The sequence below is a fragment of the Lycorma delicatula genome, chromosome 4 (genome assembly GCF_047948215.1).
Source record: "Lycorma delicatula isolate Av1 chromosome 4, ASM4794821v1, whole genome shotgun sequence".
Taxonomy (NCBI): Eukaryota; Metazoa; Arthropoda; class Insecta; order Hemiptera; family Fulgoridae; genus Lycorma; species Lycorma delicatula.
This window is the reverse complement of record NC_134458.1, coordinates 139010121-139034107: the sequence shown is the minus strand read 5'-3', so window position 1 is coordinate 139034107 and position 23987 is coordinate 139010121. Positions and strand designations below refer to the sequence as shown.

General features: G+C 31.2%; 2 protein-coding genes across 3 annotated transcripts in view; one reads left to right on the top strand and one right to left on the bottom strand.

Annotated features, from left to right (window-relative positions):
• Positions 1-789: 789 nt before the first annotated feature.
• Positions 790-16658, bottom strand: mip40 (Myb-interacting protein 40). Of its 2 annotated transcripts, XM_075364267.1 has the most exons (6): positions 16152-16658; positions 15102-15246; positions 4734-4940; positions 2980-3163; positions 1117-1259; positions 827-1021 (listed from the first exon to the last, which is right to left on the bottom strand). In XM_075364267.1, the coding sequence occupies exons 1-6, from the start codon at positions 16228-16230 to the stop codon at positions 1000-1002; spliced, it is 780 nt and encodes a 259-aa protein (XP_075220382.1). In that variant the 5' UTR covers positions 16231-16658; the 3' UTR covers positions 827-999. The 2 variants fall into 2 exon arrangements, with proteins under 2 accessions (XP_075220383.1, XP_075220382.1); XM_075364268.1 differs by lacking the exon at positions 1117-1259 and having other exon boundaries at positions 790-1021.
• A 587-nt stretch (positions 16659-17245) lies between these two features.
• Positions 17246-23987, top strand: part of dre4 (SPT16 homolog, facilitates chromatin remodeling subunit dre4) — a 77619-nt gene continuing 70877 nt past the window's right edge. The window contains exons 1-2 of the mRNA XM_075364254.1: positions 17246-17430; positions 21478-21582. Coding sequence (XP_075220369.1) covers positions 17362-17430; positions 21478-21582 — 174 coding nt within the window. The 5' untranslated portion in view covers positions 17246-17361. The remainder of the gene's footprint in view (positions 17431-21477; positions 21583-23987) is intronic.

Genomic DNA, 23987 nt, shown 5'->3' with positions numbered 1-23987 from the left:
ATTATGTATAGATTGATGTTAATTTACACTAGATGCTGGGAATTGATTAGGACTTTGAACTCGAATAAAAGGGTTTAACAGGGGAACTGAGATCAGGGGAGCAGATACTATTATTATATGACAGTACATCTATTGTGTGACACCTAAATAAGATGTAGCTACCATCCGTCACACATGTAGTTAGTCAGCTCTTTGAGCAAATCCACAAATCGTTGATTCACAGAATCAACGATGCCCTACATCAACCCCTACTTTTGGGTAATGCATGGACATGTAATATAGCAGGAGCATGGAAAGTGGGTTCTTAGTACCGTACAATGGAGATAAGATATGGATCTCTAAGAGCCCCTTAAATAAGAGAACCTCTTATTTAAGAAAACTAAAATAAATTGACAGTTTTTATGAAGAAATAAACATTTAGATGTACGAACTATGTTGTGTTACCCAGTGAGTTTTGTAAAACTGAAGAGGGAGATTGAGTGTGTCGCGTGAGTCTTGACAGCAATGAGTGTGAGGGATTGAAGCAGTCTAGTAAAGCTATAGAGAGGCTTTAAGGGTGCTGTTTTAAGAGGGCTGTAGAACAATTTTTAATTCAAAAGGAAATTAGCTTTAATTAAAAAGGAAAAATAAAAAATTAGCAAATTTCAATTTTATACTAACATTTATTATATTATAATTACAGTTACCTATATTACAGTTATTTATTATATCTCACAGAAATAAAATTTATAATTTTATGTAAATATTTTTAAAAAATTATAAAATTATAAAAATATTTACATAAAATTATAAATACAATTTTATTTCTGTAAGATATAATAAATAACAGTTTGTTTTTTTACTAGTCTTTTTTTACAGTCTTGCTTTTACTATATATATATATATACTATATATATATGTTACACACATTGTTATCTCCAAAATAATTAAAATACTATACATTAATACATATTCTTGGAAGTCCACTATCATTTGGGTGTAGCTTTTGTGAAACAATGTTTATAAATATGATTTCTGAGAGCTGTAACAAAATAATAATTAAAAAAATAGTGATACCATTTTATAAGGTGGTATATCTTTTTAATAAAGAAAATAAAAGAAATACATTTAATTTACCATTTGTACATTTCTGAAAGAATTCTTCCACTTTCTGCATATCTTGCTTCATTAGCTTGAGCAGCAGCCAACCATTTACGACGGATTCTAACCCAACGTTCCATATGTTCTGCTAATAACTGAGGTTTATTTACACCCAATTCCTAATAGGAAAATAACAGTATAATCAGATGTTATTCGATAATTTACAGCTAATTAAAAATTTTTTTTTTGGAATTTCTTTATTATTAAAATATCAGTACACCCATTTTCAATTAAAATCTTTAAGACTGATTTTATGTAACTCGCATTTAGCAATTTATTGTGATTATTTCTTATAATTAGTCTTTACTTTTTATTTGCATCCTTTAATGATTCACTAATGTTATTAGAATATGAAAGAGATCATATACTTTTTTTTAGACTTTTTGCTTATACTGTTCACTTATTGAATTCATTAAATCCAAACACCTGTCAAAATCTATCAGAAATCTATCTTATCTACTCCCATTTTTACCTGCCTTTCTTATTTTAAGTTAATTCTGATTTTAGTTTATAGTTTTGTAACCACTGAATTGATAATAAAAAACTAAGTCTTTTAACAAAGTAGTAAATGAAGGTAAAAATTTTATTTTGGCACTTATATTAAATATGTTAAAACTAGCAGTTTTCCTTGTGTATTGATTATGACAAAATTCATGTTGAATCATAAATAACTTTCATTTTTATGCAACATAAATTCATATTAGTACTAATATTTGGGTAGTAAAATTTACATAAACTCTACTTCCTGGAACTAGCTGTCTAAATAGACATTTTTTCAGTTTTTCTAGATTACACTGAAATACAGATTACATTCTTTAAGATTCTTAATTTGATTAATTATTAACTACTTCTAAGTCCCATATTAGCTGTAAAATTAAATCACTTTTATCATACTACTCTATTACACATGCCAGAGTACTTTTTTTTAATTACTCTTTATTTTATTAAATGGTGCCACCATATTTGTTTTATCGATGAGTAAATTTTGAAAATGCAAGGATTCATAGAAACAAATATTTAATTTACTATCAGTACCACCACCATGGAGTTTAAAGCAGTTTTTTCCAGAAAATAATGGACTGCAAGTTAGCTATCTGAATTTATATCTGAACTAAAAGCTTTTAGGGATTAAATTTTAAAAAATTAAAAAAAATTGTTTTCCAGAGCACAGTTTTTTAAAAGAATGGATATAGTTTACAATACACTATCTTTTTACAAGCAACTGGGAATTATTCGTGATTCACCGTTGTAACTTGTTCCCCTTAAAAAAAAATTCAGGGAGATGTTTATATTTCTGAAAAGCTATAAATTTGCAAAAATAACTTCTATTTATAAAAAAAAAACTTCATGCTAAGCCTGTTTGTCAAAAAGTATCTCACTTGGAACTTAAAGGTAACTGTATAAAACAAATAATCTAAATTAAAAAAATGAATCAGTATATATAAAGTACTCCAGCATTGATTCAATTTGTTTTATTCTTTTCTTGAAACCATAATTAACAAAATATACATAAAACTCCTTTTAACAATTTCATTTTACTATAATTTTGCAGTTTCACATAAAAGTTATTTAACTCAAATAACATCTACGGGCATAACTTTTAACAAGGAAAACGAAAGAGAACAGAACAGTTTGCTATAGTTTTAGAATAAATAATGAAGACCTCCTATTTTTTAAATATGACATATTCTATACATTTCAGTTTGTTTAAGAAAAAAACTATAATTGGTGGTCTGGTATACACAATCACTGGAAAACATATACAATATATAATTATATTAGAAGAATAATAGTTATTTTGATAATACTACAAAATAAACAAGAAATTATAATGCCTACAAATGTTGCAGGTGTAATTCCTTGTAAATTTCTTGGTTCAGGTGATGGAATACGGCTTACAACAGAACCTACTGGTGGTGGCATTACATATACATCTTTGATCTCATCAATATCATTATTACTTGTTTCAGGTGACCCATTCTCCTCCTTAATCTTTTGACTTGATTCTCCTGATGAATTCTGCCTGCAAAAACAATTTTTTTTTTTTTTTATGTAATTAGTGCCTTTATAATAAACAATACATACATATTAATGAGATCCTAGAAAAACATAATATTGTTATCCTAAATAATAAAAAACATTACAATAGCAAATCCTTATTTTACAATAAACTTTTACAAAGTTAAGTACAAAGTCATCGAAGAAGGTTGCAGCAATTTAAAAAGATTGTATCTCAGGAACTACTAGGTAATTAAACGAGTATTTTTTTACATACCCTGGAATGTTTGAATATGAGCTTCATTGGTCGCTGTGTAAACATCCAGCCGATAATAGACTTCTGCCCAGGTTTACTGGATAGGTTTGCCACAGGCATAACTGTGGCAACAGCAGCAGTGATCTGTTGTTTTAAATGTGCACATCCCTACTTTTTTCATTGTTTTTAATGTATCCCCATTGAAAATCATCTAGGGATGTCAAATCTGGGCTTCTAAAATGTGGGGATGCACCATCTTGTTGAAACATTACAGCAACATTACTTTTTTGTCCAATTTGGTCAACCTGCAAAAAATGTACAGTTGCAGCATGTCTAAATAAATAAACATTCACTTTGATAGTGGGCTCATGAAAAAAGAATGAGCCAATCTCATGACTGGACAGCAAACTGGCGCCACATGTTTGTTTTTGGGGAATCTTTGACATACTCAATGATTTCATTGGGTTGCTGAGTCATCCCCATATCCTACAATTATATCAAAAATCAAGACAACAGATCACTGCTGCTATTGCCACAGTTACACCTGTGATGACCTGAGCAGAAATTGATTATTGGCTGGATGTTTGCAGAGCAACCAAAAAAGCTCAGATTGAAATATTCTAAATTATGTAAAAAAACTTCTTGAATAGGTGTTTTTTTAAAACAAAATACTCACTTGATTATCTCTAGTAGTTTCTGAGATATGATTTTTTTAAATTGCTGCCAATTTTTTTTCATGACCTGTATTTTGTCATAAAAGTTGTGTACCTTATTTAGAAAAACAGGGTTGATTAAACATTGTTATTGCAAAACAACTGATTCTTAAAACTAATATAAAAATGAATTTAAATTAAAAATCTAAAAATCTCTTTGTTCACTCATGAAAAATGTTACATGTGTTTTATGTTAATGTATACAGTGCTGAAAATATTTATGACCAAAGTTAAGATTATATTCTTTAATAACTGGCTTTCTCATATTTAATACAAAGGCCAAGGTAAAAATTATTTTTATCATTAAGTTTGATCTTGTTTTTTAATCACTTCAGTCTGGCTCTCTCTGTACCAAACAGACTTTCCATCCACTTCAAATGTTAATAGCCTACTTTAGTTAGATACTTGCTAAATGAGATTACTATAGCTTTTCTTTAGATCTTTGATAAGTTTCATCAGGAAAAATTTTATGATACATACTCTTTAATGAGATAAGACCTGGCAAAGCTGGCTACGGCTAGTAAATGATTTTCTAAAAGACAACATTGTGAATTAAATTGCCTAGACATAATATTTTGTAATTAATAGAACAACCTAATGATATAAATAAAAAAAAATTAACTTACAAGGAAGAATTATTATGGGTGTTGTTGTAAGTACTACGTGGTTGATTAGCCATCCATGCTCTGCAAATAGGATAGAGTGGTGTGTCCTCTGAAAACTGAGCCAGATCTACACTACGGTCAAATAATTTCATAACAAAAGTATGATGAAATGCTTGATCAACTTCAACAACTTTCTTCTTTCTGCGACGTGCTGGTTGTCTTGGTTCCCTATTAAAACATATTACTTGCATTAATTTGATTTTGCAAAATCTGTTCAAAACCTAGCAGTATTAAGACTTTTTCCATAATACTACTTAAAAAATAATTGAAATTAATCTACATGAAAATTAATGTCTGTGATCAACTATTGTTAAGACAGTTTTTTGCATTACTGCAAGACATAGATTTTTACAGATGATCAGTAATTAATTTCAATTACAGATTGTTTGTTGTGGGGCTGTTTGACAATTTTTTTTAAGTTTAAATATACTGATATACTTAGAATTTCATACAAACTAATCAGTTATACTCAGTATAGTAACCCCCCTCCCCAATTATCGGAACCCCGCATTATCCAAACTGCTATGGTACATATATAGGCTACTCGTAATACTGCGCTGCTGCGTATAATTAGATTCTAAATGATGCTTTATTGCTCTTGATTTAACAAAGAGGCAATAAAATAATACAGTAAATATTCTTATTTCCTTTTAATTCTCAGAAATAATGATGTGACATAGGCCACCTCACAATCTGTACTGTGTGTTTATAATTTGTGTATCTTTTGAAAAGAGTTGTGTAGGTACGGGTAACATTCTGTAATAGGAAATGAAAACTGTTAAGAAATAGGTTTTTTAGTTTGATGATTCATAAGTTCATTATAGACCAGATAACAATCGATCTTAAGCTAGTCATATTGCAGTCAGCCAGTAACCTCTTGTCCTTGATATTGATGATAGGAAAAAGTACCATTTCAGGTATAAAATCTAACAGTAAATCTATAAAAATTAAAAAAACTGCTGGAAATGTAAATCTAAAAGACACTGTAAGTGGTATCTACAGCAAAGGTGTGCAGGAGTTCAATTCGGAGTACTAAACTAAAGTGTGCTGCTGAAAGGCTTGTAAAACACTTATTAATAGAACATTTTAAGGCAAGCCACGGATGGCTGTGGCGTTCCCGAAACGACACAGAATTAGCAGTGTTAAATTGCAAGGCAATTTAACACTGGAATTTTAAGGAAGGTTGCATGGAATCACAAATATACAATGGCGACGAGACAGGCTTATTCTTGAAAACTCTAACCGAAAACACTAAAGTTTTTAAAAATGATAAACCCAGTCATAAAAAATCGAAGGCTCTCTGCTCTTTTGTGTGCAAATTCTGTGGGTAGGCACCAACTAATATCAGCGATTGTTGGGAAATACCACGAAAAATCATTTTAGCGAATGCCCATTCATTACTACGCATCAACAAATGTGTGGTTTATGCAAAGGATTTTTTCATCTTTGTTTCATGGAAAGTTTGTACCCAAAGTGTATATAGGTTTCAAACAGAAGATCTGAAAGTTACTAAGGAAGACATAAAAGCATTACTTTTATTAGATAATTGCCCAGCTCACCCAGACCCATTAGAAAGTTGTGATGGGAAGATTAAGTGTCTGTACTTATCACCTAATACAAGTTCTCTTATCCAGCCAATGGATCAGGGAGTGATAGAAGCTGCAAAACAGGCATACTGAAAGAAAATACTTAGATGAGGTGGTGGTTATTTTGGAAGATGGTGATGAAATTATTAATGACACCCGCAGGGAGCGGACACTGAAAAACATTGATTCGTACAACATAAGATCTGCAGTTTATAACTTTTTAGAGGCCTATAAGTATGTAAAAATTAGAACTCTTCAGAATTTGGGAAAAACCTGCTTGCCAATATAGAAATGGAGATAGATTTTCAACAACTAGAAGTGAAGGGACTTTTATGGGATTTTAAAAGAAGCTAGAGAGAAGAATGTGACTGAAGATGATGTGAGAGACTGGCTTAAGAGTGATCCTGGAATGCAATGCATAACAAAAAGGATATAGCAGTTGAAGTGATAGCAATTCAGGAAAATAACAAAGATTGTGGTACCGAGAGCAATGAAAGTGATAAGGAAGAAAATTTACAGAAAATATCACATATTGGGTCAATGAAATTCTTGATTTTATTGTGAAACCAAATAATTCATTTTACAAATACTATGACCACTTTAGATCTTTTCGTTCTGTTATAGAAAAACATAAGGCAGTGAAACAAAAAGATTAGCGACATCACCAAAATTCCTAATTCAAGTAGAGGGCTGGTAGGTGATAATGCATCTATGTCTTTGGGAAGTGCAGCTAATAATAAAAAACATGGATGTGACAATCTAGAGATGGTGTTGCATAAAATGACGGATGACAGTGATTAGCAAGATCTAAAAATTATCTATATAAATTTATTTATTCTTAACATGCAAAGTTCAGTACAGTATCTAACTTTTTACTGCATACTCGATAGGCCAAATATTCAAATATTTGCAGTAATAATAATTTGTTCCTCCTCACTATCCACCTTTTCTAAAACAAATATTGCTTTACAAAAAGCTTCTCTTAGAGATTTTCTGATCAGTAAAATACTTTATTTAGAAGATGGAAATTCCTCGCTTATTGGAACTTTTCAGAAATCGAACTAGTTTTTCCCCATTTGGTTCTGATAATTGAAATTTTACTGTATTCTTTAAAAAAATATGCCCTTTTGATAATAGCAATAAGTTTTCAAAATGTATTAATTAAAAAAAAAAAATTTAAGTAGGAAAGACTAAAAAATTACTGACTAACAAATGTTTTAGTCAGTAAAGCGGGAAATTTATAACTCCTGTATTTAAATAAGCTTTTATTTAACACGAATGTTTCTCAGTTTTGTGTTTAGTACAAAATGCTACTTTATTTTTCTTAATGTTTGACAGATGGAACCATTATGATGTACACACAGGGTTCCCCAGATTTTAAGATTTATGTTTTCTGAGCAATTAAGAAAAATTTTGTGATTCATAATGTTATGCTACTGCTGTTAATTCTCCAAAATATACCTTTTTTTCAGATCATGTACAATTTTAAAAAGTTTAAATTCATATTTGGTCCATTCATAGATATTTGTAATATTTTATTTTTATCTAGAGGGGGATAACCTTCCGTGAAACCATTGAGAATATGTTGAGCAGTGGGGACTTTCCCAAAAATATACTACTAAATACCTTGTTCGTACTTTATTTGTTTCTGTATCAGAAACAAAGCATAACACATAATTAACACAAGAACGCAAATGATTTTACAGAATGTCATCAAAGTATGATGCAAGGCCAAGATTGATGACATAAGAGCATTTAATAGCTCCAAGCTGGAATTTTGATGCTATACAAATATCAGGAAATATAATTTTAAAAGTTGCACCAATATCTTAATGTGAACTTAAAGATATTTTATTGAGAACCCACATCTCTGACAGAAACATCGTTTTTATAAAAGAAAGAAGTAATTGTGTTGTCAAACGAATAATTTTAAATTTTAAATTTTATGATCAGCTTTTACAATTTAATTTTTTTTTAAATCCAACTGCCACACACAAAACTTTTTTTGAATAGTGTTTGTATTACAGTTACTTTTGACAGAAAACTTTTATTTTGATTTTTTTTTAAATCTTAAGATAAAAAATATGTTACTGGTATTATAAACTAAATAATGAAAAAAAATATATTTTCTGCCAAAAATTTTTTTTTTGGTGGTAATTAAATGAAATGCATGAATGAAAACTACCATACCTGACTAGGATTCGAATGCGGGACTCTCTTGGATGAAAGGCCAAGATGCTTCCACTCCTCCAAGTTATATATATTGCTACTGATAAACTCATTTTTAAGAATAACTTTCATTTCATAGCAGAGGCTTACAAGGGAAAGTGAGAAGTAAAAAGGTTTCCTGTTACTTTCTTCAGTGAACAAAATATATATTCACAATCACATGAAATTTTACTCTCCTTTACTGAAGGAAATGGGTATACAGTCTATATAATTATTCTCAGACAAAGTGACAATGGTTAAATTAGAGACTATAAAATTATGAGAGGTATCTTGCTACAGATTATAAGTAACATAAATATATAACGAGCAATGCTATTAATGAAGTTACCTGACACATATGTAGATTACAGTAAAATGACAAACTGTGATGGTAACACTTAAGCATGACAACACAACTACTGTCATCTACAGTTGCAAGCAAAATTTTTGACTTCAATCCTTGTTATTAATATGAAGTCTATTTTTATCCTTACATTACTAAAAAAAAATGAAAACTACTTCCAACCAGATAACATATAACTGAAAATAGATAAATTTATATAAAAATGTACAAAACTCTGGTTTTTCAAAAATATTTTTGAAAGGTCAAACAATACATAAAATGAAAATTTTCATGAAATTCTAACCCCTTTGAGATGAGATGTATCTGTCACTCAATATTATAGAAATATGTTAGATTGTTAACCCTTTTATAGTAATTTAGATTGTTGGATTTAGTTTGGAAATAAGATAACAACAATGATAATAATTTGTAAATCATTTTAAATATAAAATAAATTCATTTTTGCAGAACCATTTGCAAATGGTCATGAGATTTTAATAAAGTTCACATTTTAATATCTTTTATTTGGCATTTATGTTATTAAAAATAATAATTACTTTTTTATTCTTAATAAATGTATTTTCTTTCAAGCCTATGAGTTATTTATTTATTAAGTAACTTGTGCTCAACAATATTTCTAAGATCCACCAAATTGACCCACAATAAAAATATCTTATCCCTTCCCTCAAATGATACATTTTTTAAATTTAGTAGAAAAATGACCCTAATATATAAGCCATTATACAAAATGTTATGTCTGAACCATATATCATTTTATGCAAACGTTGCCCATCTATACACACTTAAAAATATAGCATTTTATATTTTGGACCTAAGGCTTCAGGCTTCATAATGTTGATAGATAAAAATTCTGGTGAGGAGATCAGTAACATTTATTCTTTTATATAATAAGTAGAAAAGCAATTAAACAAGATTTCTCTGTTACATATATTTCTGTAATGACTCAGTTTATTTAAAATGACAAAAACGTTATATATTATACACATTTTATTTATCCATTCGAAAGAAACATATTTAACACAATTTGTAATACTTTTATTTATGAATTTTGTAATTAAATATACAATATTTGAAAACCAAAAAACTCTACTTAGTACAGTTAAGAAAAAAAATCCTTTACACAATCTATATAATTCAAAATATTATGTTTTTAATATAAAGTCCTACCGGGTGTAATGTTTAGGATCAGACTTTTTAAAATAACAACTTTAGCAAAAGTCAGTTCGAGCTTCCAAAAGGTGCACCTGAATATATCCAGAACAAAAAGAAGACATTTATCTGGTGAACTGAATCCAAAGAAACTTTGCAACTTCATCTGTCATCAAGTCATATTCCGCTAAAATCTTAGTAGAGCATGTCTGGAGTTGTAACTTGGGACCTAGTCCCACCACAGGTAACCCCTTGACAGTCAACTATGAAAGGTCATTTAAGGAATACTCCACCGGTTGAACCAAGTAACACTAGAGTTCAGAGAAGGCAGGTCTTGGGTACGATGGGCTGCCACTTAGAAGATAACATGCGACTGGAAGCAATGGAATGGCACACACGAATAAGAACACAAAATCCAAAATCAAACTGAAGCAGCCTTAAAATAATAAACTCCATATAAGAATTTAACTGATAATCCCCAAGAATCTAAACACTCACCCTAAAAGTACCTAATAAAATCTACACCATAATAAATGCCTCACCCCCAATAATAATACAAACAAATCTCCAAAAGACCATAACAAAACAGAAACATTCTGGGACCTACTCGACCAGACTATAAATAACATCCCCAAAATTATGTTAAACATCTAGTCAGAATTCAAGCTCAACTAAGCAGAGAAAGAAGATCTCATGACATAAGAAAATAATGTGCCCAGAATATAACAAATGAAAATGAACAGAGACTCATTGACTTCTGCAGAAACCACAACCTAATCTCAAAATCCACATATATCAAGACGAAACCTCAAAACCTGGAAACACCCCGACTACACTAAAGAATGGCAGCTAAATCATGTCTTCATGGACAAACACCACAAAGACATCTACAATGTAAAAGTCCTCCGAGGAATACACACAGCCTCAGATCACTATGTAATCAAAATTAAAATTAAATTCACTCCCCAAAGGAAGCAACAAAACAATGCTTCTAAAACTAGACCCTAACCACCTAAACAAGGATGAAAATTACTAAAAAGCAACAAAAAAATAACAATCATGGATAAACTCAAAGTACTAGTCAACAACCTTAAACAAATTGTGGAAGAATTTGCCCCCCAATAAAAGCATCAATGGTGAACAGTGAATGCGATGAAACAGTGTACAAGAGACATCAAGCATGGCCATTATACCAATCCCAAAAATCAGAAATATCCTTCCAAAAACTACTAAAGCAAGGAAAAGAACCACCCACACTCTACGGAAAATAAGACACCAGAAAGACATACTGAAATCAATATAAGAATAATTTAACAAAACTCAATTGAGAGACTACACATAACCATCAAAAAAACAAATCCAAAAATAAGAACCCCAATGAAAAATGGAAACCATTATTTGGCTCATAACAATAAAGACAACAAGGAAAACCTAGCTAAATATTTCAACAAACTCCTAAATTTCAAAGAACTGACAGAACTCCTAAACTTCGACAACAACACCCCAATAATAAAACCACTGGAAAACATCAACCCTCCCACAATAAAAGAAGTCTATCAGGATCTGGGTGAGATGAAGAATTAAAAAGTGGCAGATCAGCTTTTTGTAAAGATCTGGAAACATGCAGGGAACCAGCAAAAATCACCCTTCATCAAAAAGTTGGCATCTGGATAAAAAAAAAAAACTACCAACTGCTTTAGATGACAGTCCTCATCCACCCGCTACACAAAAAAGCAGACAAAACTGACCCAACAACTACAGGGGAATCTCACTCCTCGACACAACGTACAAAATTCTTTCAAGAATCATTCTCAACAGGATCAGTTTACTACTTGAGAAAAAACTAGGCGAATACCAGGAAGGTTTCAGACCCTGGAGGAGCTGTCCAGTCCAGACCATAATTTTCACGCTAATAATAGATTACAACAGAAAAAAGAAGCAGAGAGACATGGTGATAACAATTGTAGACTTCAAGAAAGCATATGACTGTATCCTCAGAAAATCCCTACCAAAAATTCTAAGACACCTCAGATTACATCCCAAATTAATAAACATGATAAAACTGACCCTCACAAGGACTAAGTCAAAAGTAAAATTCAGAGGCCAACTCTCGAAACCATTTGAGATTAAAACAGGACTGTGCCAAGGTGATGGACTCTAATGCTAATATTCAGTTGCACTCTAGAAATGATAATGGGGGAATGGCTCAAAAAATGGTCCCCAAAAATAAAAACAGACCAAATCAAAACAAACTGCTTTGGTTTCGCCAACGAGATGGCAATGCTAGCAAATGACATTGAAAAGCTAAAATACAGATAATAGAACTTCAAAACATTGCAATAAAATTGGCCTCAAAATATCATTCGAAAACAGAAATTATGACCTAAAAACCAACATAATTAAAAGGTAACAGTAATAAAGTCAAACTAGTACCCCAATTTAAATTCTTCAGAGAAATAAAGACAAACAACCAAAATGAAAAACCTCACTTTAAACAAGAACAAACAAACTAGCTAAAGTACAAAAATTAACCTGGTACACGTACAGTAAAATTAATGTCTATCCATAAAAGCAGAAACAAGACACTAAAACATTTATAAAACCAGAAGCCACATATGCAGCAGAAACACCAGAATGAGCAATCAAAGACCGACAAACTCCAGAAAATCTAAAGAAAAATTGAAAGAACCTGCATCAACGTAAAGTACCAGAAAGACAGGCAGTGGTGGATCGGGTTCAACAAAGTCGTGAACAATGAGTATCATTGATATCATGTGTAAGAGGAGATTAGAATTCCATTGACATAATCATGAGGATTCAAGACTTAATACAGTTAATACAGCACAATCTCAGCTCGAAAAACACCAGACAGAATGCAGATGAATCAGAGAAATAAGAGGATCTGAAGAAAAATTGGCTTTTCACCAGAAGACACCACAGATAAAATAAAATTAAACAAAAAAATCAAGAACATAAACATGAACATTTCAACACCAGAAAGATCACGGTGATCGTAACATATGAAAAAGTACTGGAGGACTGCAAGACCCAAAAGTCCCTTCAAAGAGACTTGGATAATGGAGTAACCAAACTGATCCTATGCAGTAATAAAACACGTAAAAAATCTTATCTGTGTGAAACATGCATAAACTAATTATTTTCCAGTTTGATCTCATAATACTACAAATATAATTGAATTACAATATATCTTAAAGAATTAATTCTGTTCTAATCATTTAATAAAGCTTTCAGTAGTTCAACGACTTAATTCAGTTTTTTTTAATATATTTTAAAATAATTAGCAATTTACTTTTTGTGGCAGATATATTAATTCCTTTTGTTCTGAAAAATGGTATATATAATCATCACAGTTTAGAAGATAAAAATGTTCAACATATTTAATGAATACAATTTTATAATTATTCTTTTTGTTATGTTTCATTTCAACTTTTATGTATTAATTGTCAGATTATGAAATGCAAGTGAAAATAAGCACCAACTTACCAGGAAGCCATTTATTAAATGAGCTCTTTTTAATATTTTAAATCTGTGACTGATTATTAGTTAAGTTGTACTTTATACATTTAAATTACTAAAGTAATCTAAATTATAACATGGCACATATAAAGCAGTTCATTTTTTAATTATAAAAATAATGAGGGGCTAAAATTATCAAACAGATGAACATGTTTACATAGTAGCTTAATTATATGGAATTTAGAACTCATTTTTTTTTAATTGAACCAATTTTGAAATTAGTATACTAGATCCATTAAGCCCTTTTTTTTTTTTACTTTTTTAAACATCAATATTAAAAATTATTAGCCTGAAAATGAAAAATTCATGGTGGAGGCAATAGTTCCCATCCCAAGTAGTTATACATAGGCGTTCCTCATAAATGTAGCAGGGTCAGATCTCCATCCACAAAATTGAAACTTGATAAGAAGGAAATGAGGATAAGAAGAGGTTGGTAGTTGTTAATAAAGAAAAATCTACTGTCGGAAAAGCCACAAATCAAACAATTCCAACCTAAAGGAAAGGCTCAAGATCTCTAAAGGCAGCAAGCAGATTCAAACTAGGCTGTTTTTAGTTGGAGAGGAGCAATATATTCCTGTACAGACATATTTAATTAAATTTACCCCAACAACAATTTATTCCAAAATATTTATCTAGACCCTAAACAAAATACTGGACAATTAATGAAACCATAATTTAGTAGATAACTTGTTTATATAACTTATTGCAATACATTAATTTTTTGTTAATTCAAGACACTGAATTATAACTTGTATGTTACAAAACAAAATGACTATACATTCATATCAAACATACAAAGAGCTAGTTCATAATATTATATAACCCACCAGGTTGGTCTAGTTAAACTCGTCATTGCAAAATCAAGAGTTCTAAGCTTTGAGTCCTTGTAAAGGCAGTTGCTTTTACATGGATTTAAAGGCTAGACTGTGGATACCGGTGTTCTTTGGTGTTTGGTTTCAATTAACCATAGGTCTCAGGAGTGGTCGGCCTGAGTCTGTTTAAGACTACACATTTACTGGTACATTTACACACCAGTCTGTACACAGATGCCTTGGCATCTCTGCATAGTACTGTTGACATCATGTTACTGTGCTGTTACTCTGTAACCTGGTATACATAAATAAATTAAAATTTATAATTATATTACTTTAATGTAAAATGGGTTTCTTTAACTGGAAATTTTAGCTGGTTTTAAAACTAAATTGCATCAGTACACTGTTGCTCCATACTTTCACTTAGATGCTGAAAAGGAGATTAACAGAATACAAACTTGTAGTTAGAAATTGATACATGATCATTATACCAGAGCTTCCCTGCACTCAGTCTACAGTTTGCAAACTTTCCCTGGAGTCCCTGCAGTATTATATTAATAGAAATAAATTATCAATATAGTAATAGTTTGGTGAAATTGTGTAATAATAATAATAATTATATATTTGATTAAAAAACTAGAATTTACGCTGAATTTTAAATATCAATACAAACTTTTTGATAGGCGATTTGATAACAGGAGATGGAGTTGGTGGACATTCATCTTGGCTTGATTCAGAGTCATCATCACTTTGATCAATTAAGTCTTGTAATGCTCCTTTTAATCTGTCTCTGGCAACTACCATTACATCATCACCACCTATAAATAAATAAAAAATTATTTAAAGCACTATGTTATCAAATTTGGATGAACATCAAAGGTGGTAATAAACTGAAAACTCCAACTATTGTTACATATTAAGGAATAACAGCTTTGTTTGTCAAGCAAATGCTTACCACATAATACTTGAATAATAATTTACCATTTTTTTCTTTTAATGATAGAATGAATATAGTCATAAATTAATTAGCTTATTATCTGAGGTTCTGACCTTGTTAAGCTTGGCATTTTTTAAATTCACTTATGATTTTTGTAGCATTTTCATAATTGAACATTAATATTCCTATGAAAAACACACAAAATTAAACTCACTAGTAAAGGCAAGTCCATGCTGTATCCAAATTCTAAATGTAATAAAAATAATTTCAAGTGCAATATTTTTTTAAATAAATGCTATGATGTTACTTACATATATGTGATATATGCCATGATGGCATCTGAAACACACAGATCATGTTTTTTTTCCAAATTTTTCAAGTACTCATTGATGAACATCAGATTACCGACAAATCAAGTTTTAAAATATGCTCAAACACATTTCTAGCAATAATCAATCATAAGCATGGTAAAATGTACTTAAAATTTAAAAAAAAACCAACACTTACAAGAATAAAACACTTTTACAAGTATTTTGACAGATAATTCTTAACATGTTTAAACCATTAATTATAAAGGACACAATGTAATGAATTAATTACTATTTATCTTACTGTGAGCAATACAAATTAGGTGATAAGAACAACTTATAAGCATACATTTCTTTTAACTATATTACAATGTATCAAAATATTACAAGAGAAACCTTCAGTGTCGGTTTAACAGTTGTCATAAGAATTACTAACAGTTGTCATAAGAATTACATTTTATTTAAAATAAAATCTTACTTAACGGTGATCTAGCGTCTTTGTCTTCACTTTTAACTCTGTTAGCAGTGGGAGTCTTAACACAACGTTTTTTTACCATTTTCAGACCTAACAAAACCAATTATAGCAGAAAAATAAATAGTGTATTATTAAATAACGCACGCAAAACAAATTTTGTGGAACGAGTGATATGAATTTAAAAGGGTATGTATAAGTTACAACTGACGAATTATTAAATTAATCAAATCAGCGGAACTCTTTAGGCGTAAATAATGAGGAGTCGATTTTTTAAATTATCGTTACAAGCGCCAGCCTTATTCAAATTGCAGTAAAGTATTAACGTTCACTGAACTCAAAATTTGTAGATAGATTACTTCTAAGTTCATAAGAGAGTAAATACAAATACAGTCTTGAATATAGACACTTATATCAAAACAAAATTCATATTTTATATAACAAAACGACGTAAACACAAAACGGATATTTCGTTAACCTAACCGTAATTCACAGCAGTCATTCAATACTACATTTCTGTACATCGATAGGAAGTAACGGTTAAATACAGTTGCATATATCGTATCTTTATTTTCTGGTAATATTATCGGTACATATACTATTACTGAATTGAATAAAATCATAGATTAAAATATTGTTTTTTTGCTTTTAATTTTCATAAAAATTTCGTACTAATCTTTAAATTACTAATTAAAGATGTTTAACAATCGATAAAAACCGTTCAGAAATAAATATATTAATTTCTTCTTTACCATTAAAAAACGTTAAAATAGATATAAAACGGTTTTAGCAACATTTTATTTTTCTTCAATAGAAATACACTGAATTAATTTATAATTTAGCATTGTTTTTATACACTTGTTTGCTTTCTAATACTAGTTTCATGATCTTTAGGTGATTCTACTAACTACGTTTATTATAATGCCAAAAGTGGTTTAAAAGATACATTAACAATTGATTAAGATTGTATTTAATGATAAATAAACAATATTTATTTTCTCTTCTAGTAAAAAATGAATAGATTAATATTATGAAAGTTAATCTTAAATATTTAGGATGTTACTTCCCGCCATATTTAGTTGGCAGTGTGCGTTGTTCTGTTAGTCCCTTTCCATGTAGTGTGTGTTCGTGCGTTGCGTAAATTCTGTTTTATTGTTTTTGTCGACATAAAAAGGAATTATTGTATAAACTGAAGTTATAAGTAGTTAGTATCATTATGTCGAACATTAATTTAGATAAAGACGCATTTTTTAGGCGCATGAAACGTTTATATTCTTCATGGAAGGTGAGGGCACTGAGTAAAATTGCCTACTGTAAGATGTTGGTTACTAGGCTAGGATGATTGTCGGAAACGAATTTCTTTTAAACTGGATTAGTTGCATTAGGATTGAATGTATTTTAATATAGCCTGTCATAATTCAACGTTGTTTCAGGTGTGAATTGTTAGGTATTATTGTCATTTGTTTATATCTTTGCTGGGAGTATTGTAAATGAAATGTTACAAAAAATAGCGTAGCATAACGTTAATTATTCGTTAAAAGTGGCATTACGTATTTACGGTTTATTTATTGGACAAATCGGCCCTCCGGTTTCTGTGGTAGATTGCAGTTACGTGCTTCTGTGTTTGTTCATTTCGAATACTCGTATGTACGTAAATTAATTACTGATTTGCCGGTGTTGACAAACCAGTTGTTGGTGGCTAGTTACTAATAATGCTGCTTCTTTTCTTAATTTGGGTGTATGAAAACGTTTGTAGTTATAGCAGTTATGGCAATTATGTAGTAGATTTTATTGTGCGCTAATTTTTAATTACGGTTTTTTTCATAATTCTTTCTCGAATTTTAATACTTTTATGTATCTGTTAATCTCGAAGTAGGGTTTAAATGGTTTTCAGTGATGTTATTTGTAAGTTACTACTAAATTGTACTGAATGTGTATAACCTCAAAAAGATCTCAAATGAGTTTTCGTTTAACAATTATTCTTGCAGATAAAAAGGGAGTAGCAGGATGTTTCATTACCCATGCTTTTGTTTAAACACTATTATGACTTGTGTTGAAGATGAAACCAAGTTATTTTATCCAACAATCACCAGTTTGTGAATTGAAAAATTGTAGAAAATTAAACATTTTCTTAAGCAGTAAAAAAAGTTTTTTTTTATATTTAAAATACTTCCATTGAGTTACCATCGTTTTTTTCGAAGTTTAAAGAAAATGGAAAAGTTGCTTTTGTTTTTTAAATTTGATTATTAATGGAAGCTTGTTCAAACATTTTGCTAGGACAAATGTTAAAATATTTTTACCATCAAAATATAACTAATAATTTTTTTTGTAAGATAAATAAATAAAACATTTACCATGATTTCCTTGATTTTTAAGAATGTATTATGAGGAAAAATGTTGGAAATTTTTTTTTCCATTTTTGCCTCTAAGTTTTATTATAAACTACACAGAGGTAAAAATTTTATTTTTTACAAAAGCCTATGGATATGATTATTGAGGATTGTACATAGCTTGGAAATAAAGTTTGTTATAATACAATTTATAATGTTATGATGCTGATAAATTATTTCTATTCAGTGGTGTTCAATTTCAGCCATCTAGCTTCATTCCAGCTTGTAATAGATTAAATTTGTGATATTCTATTTCCAGGAAACTTTTCTTTCATAGCAAAAGAGCAGTAATATTTTAATAGTATAAATTATGTGCTAATTAATAAACTTTTTAGTAGGATTTTATTACAAGAATCAGTGTTAGCAGCATTATGTTGAATCCAAAGTATGATTTCTTTTGGTTTTTGATCTTAAATTCTTTTTATTTTAGTGAAATATGCATTTTACCAAACAACAAGCTTACATTTGATGGAATTTAATGTTTTAATTCTATGTATTCATGATTAGTTGTTAAAGCAGTTCACCTTAAAACAGTACTCCAGAACAACCTGTTCCTATTCTGGAGGTTCTGCAGGTGAGTTGTTCATTCTTCTACATGCCACTAATTTACAGGTATGGAATTGGTATGGAAATCCTGATTGTGTTTTGGGTAGATCAGTCGAATTTCTGGAATAATTCTTTGCTCAGATCATATATGCAAGTTCTATTCAAAATCATTGAACAGCAATGTCTTGCTTATTTTGTTTAATTTATGGTATTTTAATTGTTATTATGCGATGTAAGTGAGCATCTTTCTCAGATTGTGGAATTATTGCTGTTGGTCTTACAAAACAAATTATAAAATCATCATTTCTCAAATTATTCACATTTTTATTTTGAGGATATTTAATTTGTGCACATGAAAGCACAGCTATTTAAATAAATTTTATTAAGGAATTATTCCATTATCATATTTCTGACAGACATCATACTTCTCAGATTTATTTCCTGCAAGAAAAAACTCGCAGAGATTTTTCTCAATACAGTAGGATTTTTTTTTTGATCCCATCTTTGAGGATAGGATCAAAAAATATTTAGGATTTTAATTTTGAAACATCTTACACATTTATTGACAAGAGTCAAATTGTTACTTAATTGTCATTAGAATGTATGACTTAATAATTTATTAGATATATAATAAAATGTTTCTAATAAATTATTAAATCATGTGTATTAAAATAAAATTTAGTTCAAAACTATAAAAAATAAAATCTTTTTAAAGTTTATATAAAACTAAATTCACCTAAATTTACATAGGCTTTTCGTTCAACTTATCACACAAAAGTGGAAGACATTAATAGTTTTTTCTTAAGTTCTTTTGTTATAGAGTAGATTGATTATAATGATTGGGTGGGGAGCTTACTGCATAGAGCTTTTTGGGTAAATTTATAAGTTTGTTCAATATTTAATATGATATGTATTGTGTGTATTTCTTATGTTTAGTAATTATTGTACATTCTTGAAGGATAGTGTTTGAACTTGAATGTTTCATGATTATGTGATCCTAAGTTGTTTATCCTTCTTTTTCTCTTTCCAAAATCTCTTCATTCTTTAATTGTGCTCCTGGTTCCTTTGCTCAGTTTTCTTCTTTTCTTTCACTTCAGACTTGGTGTTAATAATTTTGTTTCTAACTTTTCTTCTTTCTTCCATCATTTCCCTGTTGATCCCTGCTTGTCGTAGACCCTCTTCTATTTTGTGATGTCTGTTGGCTTTCCTTGAGTCGTTCATTACATCATAGATCCTCTTCATGAGTCTGTTGTCCATTTGCTGTATATGCCCATAGAATGTAAGTCTGCATTTTCTGATTATGTCTGTGAGTGTGTCTGTTCACTCATATAATTCCTTGGTTAATGTCTTCATCCATATGTCATCTCTACATACTGCACCAAAAAGTTTTCTAAGTATTTTCCGTTCTATTTTTTTGTTTCTGTGATGCCTGATACTTCAATTGGGGTAGTTGCTGATGCATATAGTGCCTCTGGTACACAAGTATCTCGAGTTTCGCCTGACTTGATATACTTTGTTATAGTGCGACCATGTGAGCCCATAATGCTTTCTGAAGTTTTTTTTGTTCTTTCCTTGTTGGATGCCTTGATCCTCCCATTTCTATATATTCCCCTAGGTATTTGAATTGTTTGACTCCTTATATTTCTGTCTTTTCTACATGTGGTTTTTGTGTTGTTTTGGCTTTTCATTTGTGTTTTCTCGTATGATATTTGTAACCCCATTTTGGCAGCAATTTTGTGTAAGAGTTCCAGTGCTTCTCATACTTCCTGTCTAATGTTGCTGAGTATTGCCAGGTTATCTGCAAATGCCAGGCATCTGATGATTGTTTTGGTATCTTTGTGCCCTTCCCAGACGTATCTCCTTGACATGTTTTTCCCACTGTTTTGTCCAAGACCACGTTGAATAATAGTGGTGAGAACCCATTTCCTTGTCTAACTCCTGTTTGTATGTCGAGTGGTGCTGAAGTTTCTCCCATGAATTTTATCTTGGAGATGGTACCCATGAATGTCTGTTGTATGAGTGCCTTTGTTTTTCCATCCATGCCATATTCTGCAGAATCAAAGTGAGAGTGTGAGTCTGTGGGGTCGTATGATTTCCTAAAATCCACAGAAGTGACCCCAGTGTTGTTTGCCTGTCTAACCTTCAAGAGTGTTCTCAAGTTCCAGATCTGTTTGATGCATGATCTTCCTCTTCAGAAGCCTGCCTGATATTCACCTAACTGTGAAAATACCCGTGTGGTTCTAGTCTATTGAGCAATGCCTTGGAGAGGCATATATATTAATCTTTGTCTTAGTTGATGTGAAGTTAGGAATGACCATTTTATTTATTGTGTATGTATGCATGATCCAGATACATACTAATTTTTTACTAAAATTAGTTGCTTTTTTATTTTGTAGGAGCCAGAGAATGGCACTGATGACACATTAGTTAGAGCAGATGCACTTGTTTCTGGTGTAGGATCAGATGATGATGTTGCTTACAGCAAATCAACTGCAATTCAGGTAGTGTATAATAATTTATACTAAGCATTTGTTTTGAAAAAATTTGAAATGGCAGTATTTTACCTCATGTCCTGCAAATAACTCTGTGTGAATGTCAGATTATGTGCAGTTCTCAGTTTCTTTTTAAAAAAATTAGTCTGCGTAAGGATTTCTCAAAAATTAATACTAATTATAAATTTTGTTTGTTAAACATATTGATTGGAATCTTTTAATATGTTCAGCATGGCACAGGAAAAAGAGGTTATTTGCCATGTCTGAACAATATGTTCATAAAAATAAAAAACTTCTGAAGTTTTATCACCCATCTGATGATCTACCTTTTTTCACAGTTTGCTTCCATTTCTTATCGTAATTTATTAGGAGTTTTTTATGTTTGAAGCAATTTTTTTATTTAAAAATAATGAATTTGGCAAAAAGAAAAAAATTAATATTGGACGTGTCTTAATTATCGATTAATGGACTTACTTTTTTATTCTTCCTTTTATGAGATCGGCTATATTACCTCTGGCAATACAGGCTATTTTTTTGTTTTTGCTATTTTCATTGAGGACTGAAGGCTTTGTTATCTGTTGATAACATTGTCTTTTTTATTAGTTAATGAACAATACTTAATAATATTATGTTATCTTATCCCGTGAGATAATATTAAATATTATATTATTTCTCAGTCCTGTTTATAATTTTATATTTATGGGCGTTATCGGTTCAAGCTATAGCTTGGTTAGTAGCTTGACTACTCGTACTATATTATTGATATGTAATTAGAATATAATTTTAAATATTTAAAATATAATTTATTTTATTTTTGTTTATCTTACTGGCTCCTCCATAATAATGAAAGGGAAGCTGGCAGAAGAACTAGAAGTCATCCCTGAGCTTACAACGTCAAGACAGTAGCCATTGCAGTTGGCCCATGTTTGCCCATTCCAGTTGCCACTGGAACTGTAACATCTGACCCGCTGGTGGAGGGCTTGCTCCCCAGAGCAAATGTGGAGAGCAGGAAGGGAGCCAAACAGCTGAAGGTGAGGCAGTCCTCCACCAAGGAGGAGGACATACCCCTTGACGTGGAGATGATGTTCCAGTGGCTTGAAAAACTAAGCAAAGAACTCGGGAAAAACATAGATAAAAATGTTAAAAGAAGGAAAAAGGAAATTTATGCAGAGCTCATTGCTGCTGTGAAAGACTACAGAGACTGGTTCGTACTTCAGCCAGAGATACTAGGAAGAACCAAATGGGTCAAGGCGACTACCCAGACATCGGTGGTTACCGGGTGCCTGACACTAGATGGATTGGACAATGGTGTCAGGGTGGAGGATATGGCTAACTTTATTAAAGGAGTTGGCCCAGGAAGGCCTACTGTAACACGTACACAAAAATGCTGGATAGGAGTGACCCCCCGCCCACCCACCAAGAACATAGTTATAGTTATGGACATCAAACAGATTACTGAAAGCAGACTGATGGACAGTTTGGTGATGAGGCATCTTCAGGCAGCATGGATGATGAGCACCCAGAGACTAGTAGCAGCGAATGTATTGTCGGCAGCCATGGAAGCGACGCTTATTGGTGAAGAGTCGGGAGAATGAGTTGTAACATTAGCAATGTTTTTCACATTGTCTTGGTTGATTCCAATAGTGAAAAAGAACTTGCCCAGGCGCTGGTTGACACGTTTCAGAAACTTAGTAAGTCTTAATACGTCATACGCAGGCTTACTTAAAACCGTGCAATCGGATGTTGGCGTTACAGGTATCCCACTCCTGTAGGGGGAAGACCTTGTGACATTACCGGTCACCACACCACCTCCTCTGTTCCGAGCCCTGCGAGGTTTTACTGAAGGTCGTCTTAGATCCTCTAACTTATTACATCTCACAGTCATCAACCAGGCCTCGGTCAGGATGCCACCGATATAAATGCCTCAGCAGACATTTGCATCAGTAAATACAAATCAAATTTTGCCTTCACATAGACCTCAAATGGACATCTTCACGTCCAACCTAACATGATTCCCTCAGATTAACTGACCGAAAATGTGAAAGCGCTAACCCTGTGCCTAGTTCAGAATTGACAGCACTGTTCATAACTGCGAATGCCTCAGAAAACAAACTAGTTGAAAGTTAAATCAGTGCTCTACTCATACCAATCAAAATTATGTTTTATGCAACATAGAACATAGAAATTCAGAATTACACAAACAAATTGACTAATTTAAGTCACCTAACAAGGGGAATGTAATTTCATTCTGGTCTGCGCAGGAGCTAGGGACAAACCCCTACACCCCTACCTGGTCTTATCATGGAGGCTTGCATGGCATTACCAAGTCACAACCAGGACTACTACCACCGGCAGGAAGCCACACCCCCGGTTGCACGGGCTACCATACCCCGACAGCGCGACCACCCCCACCA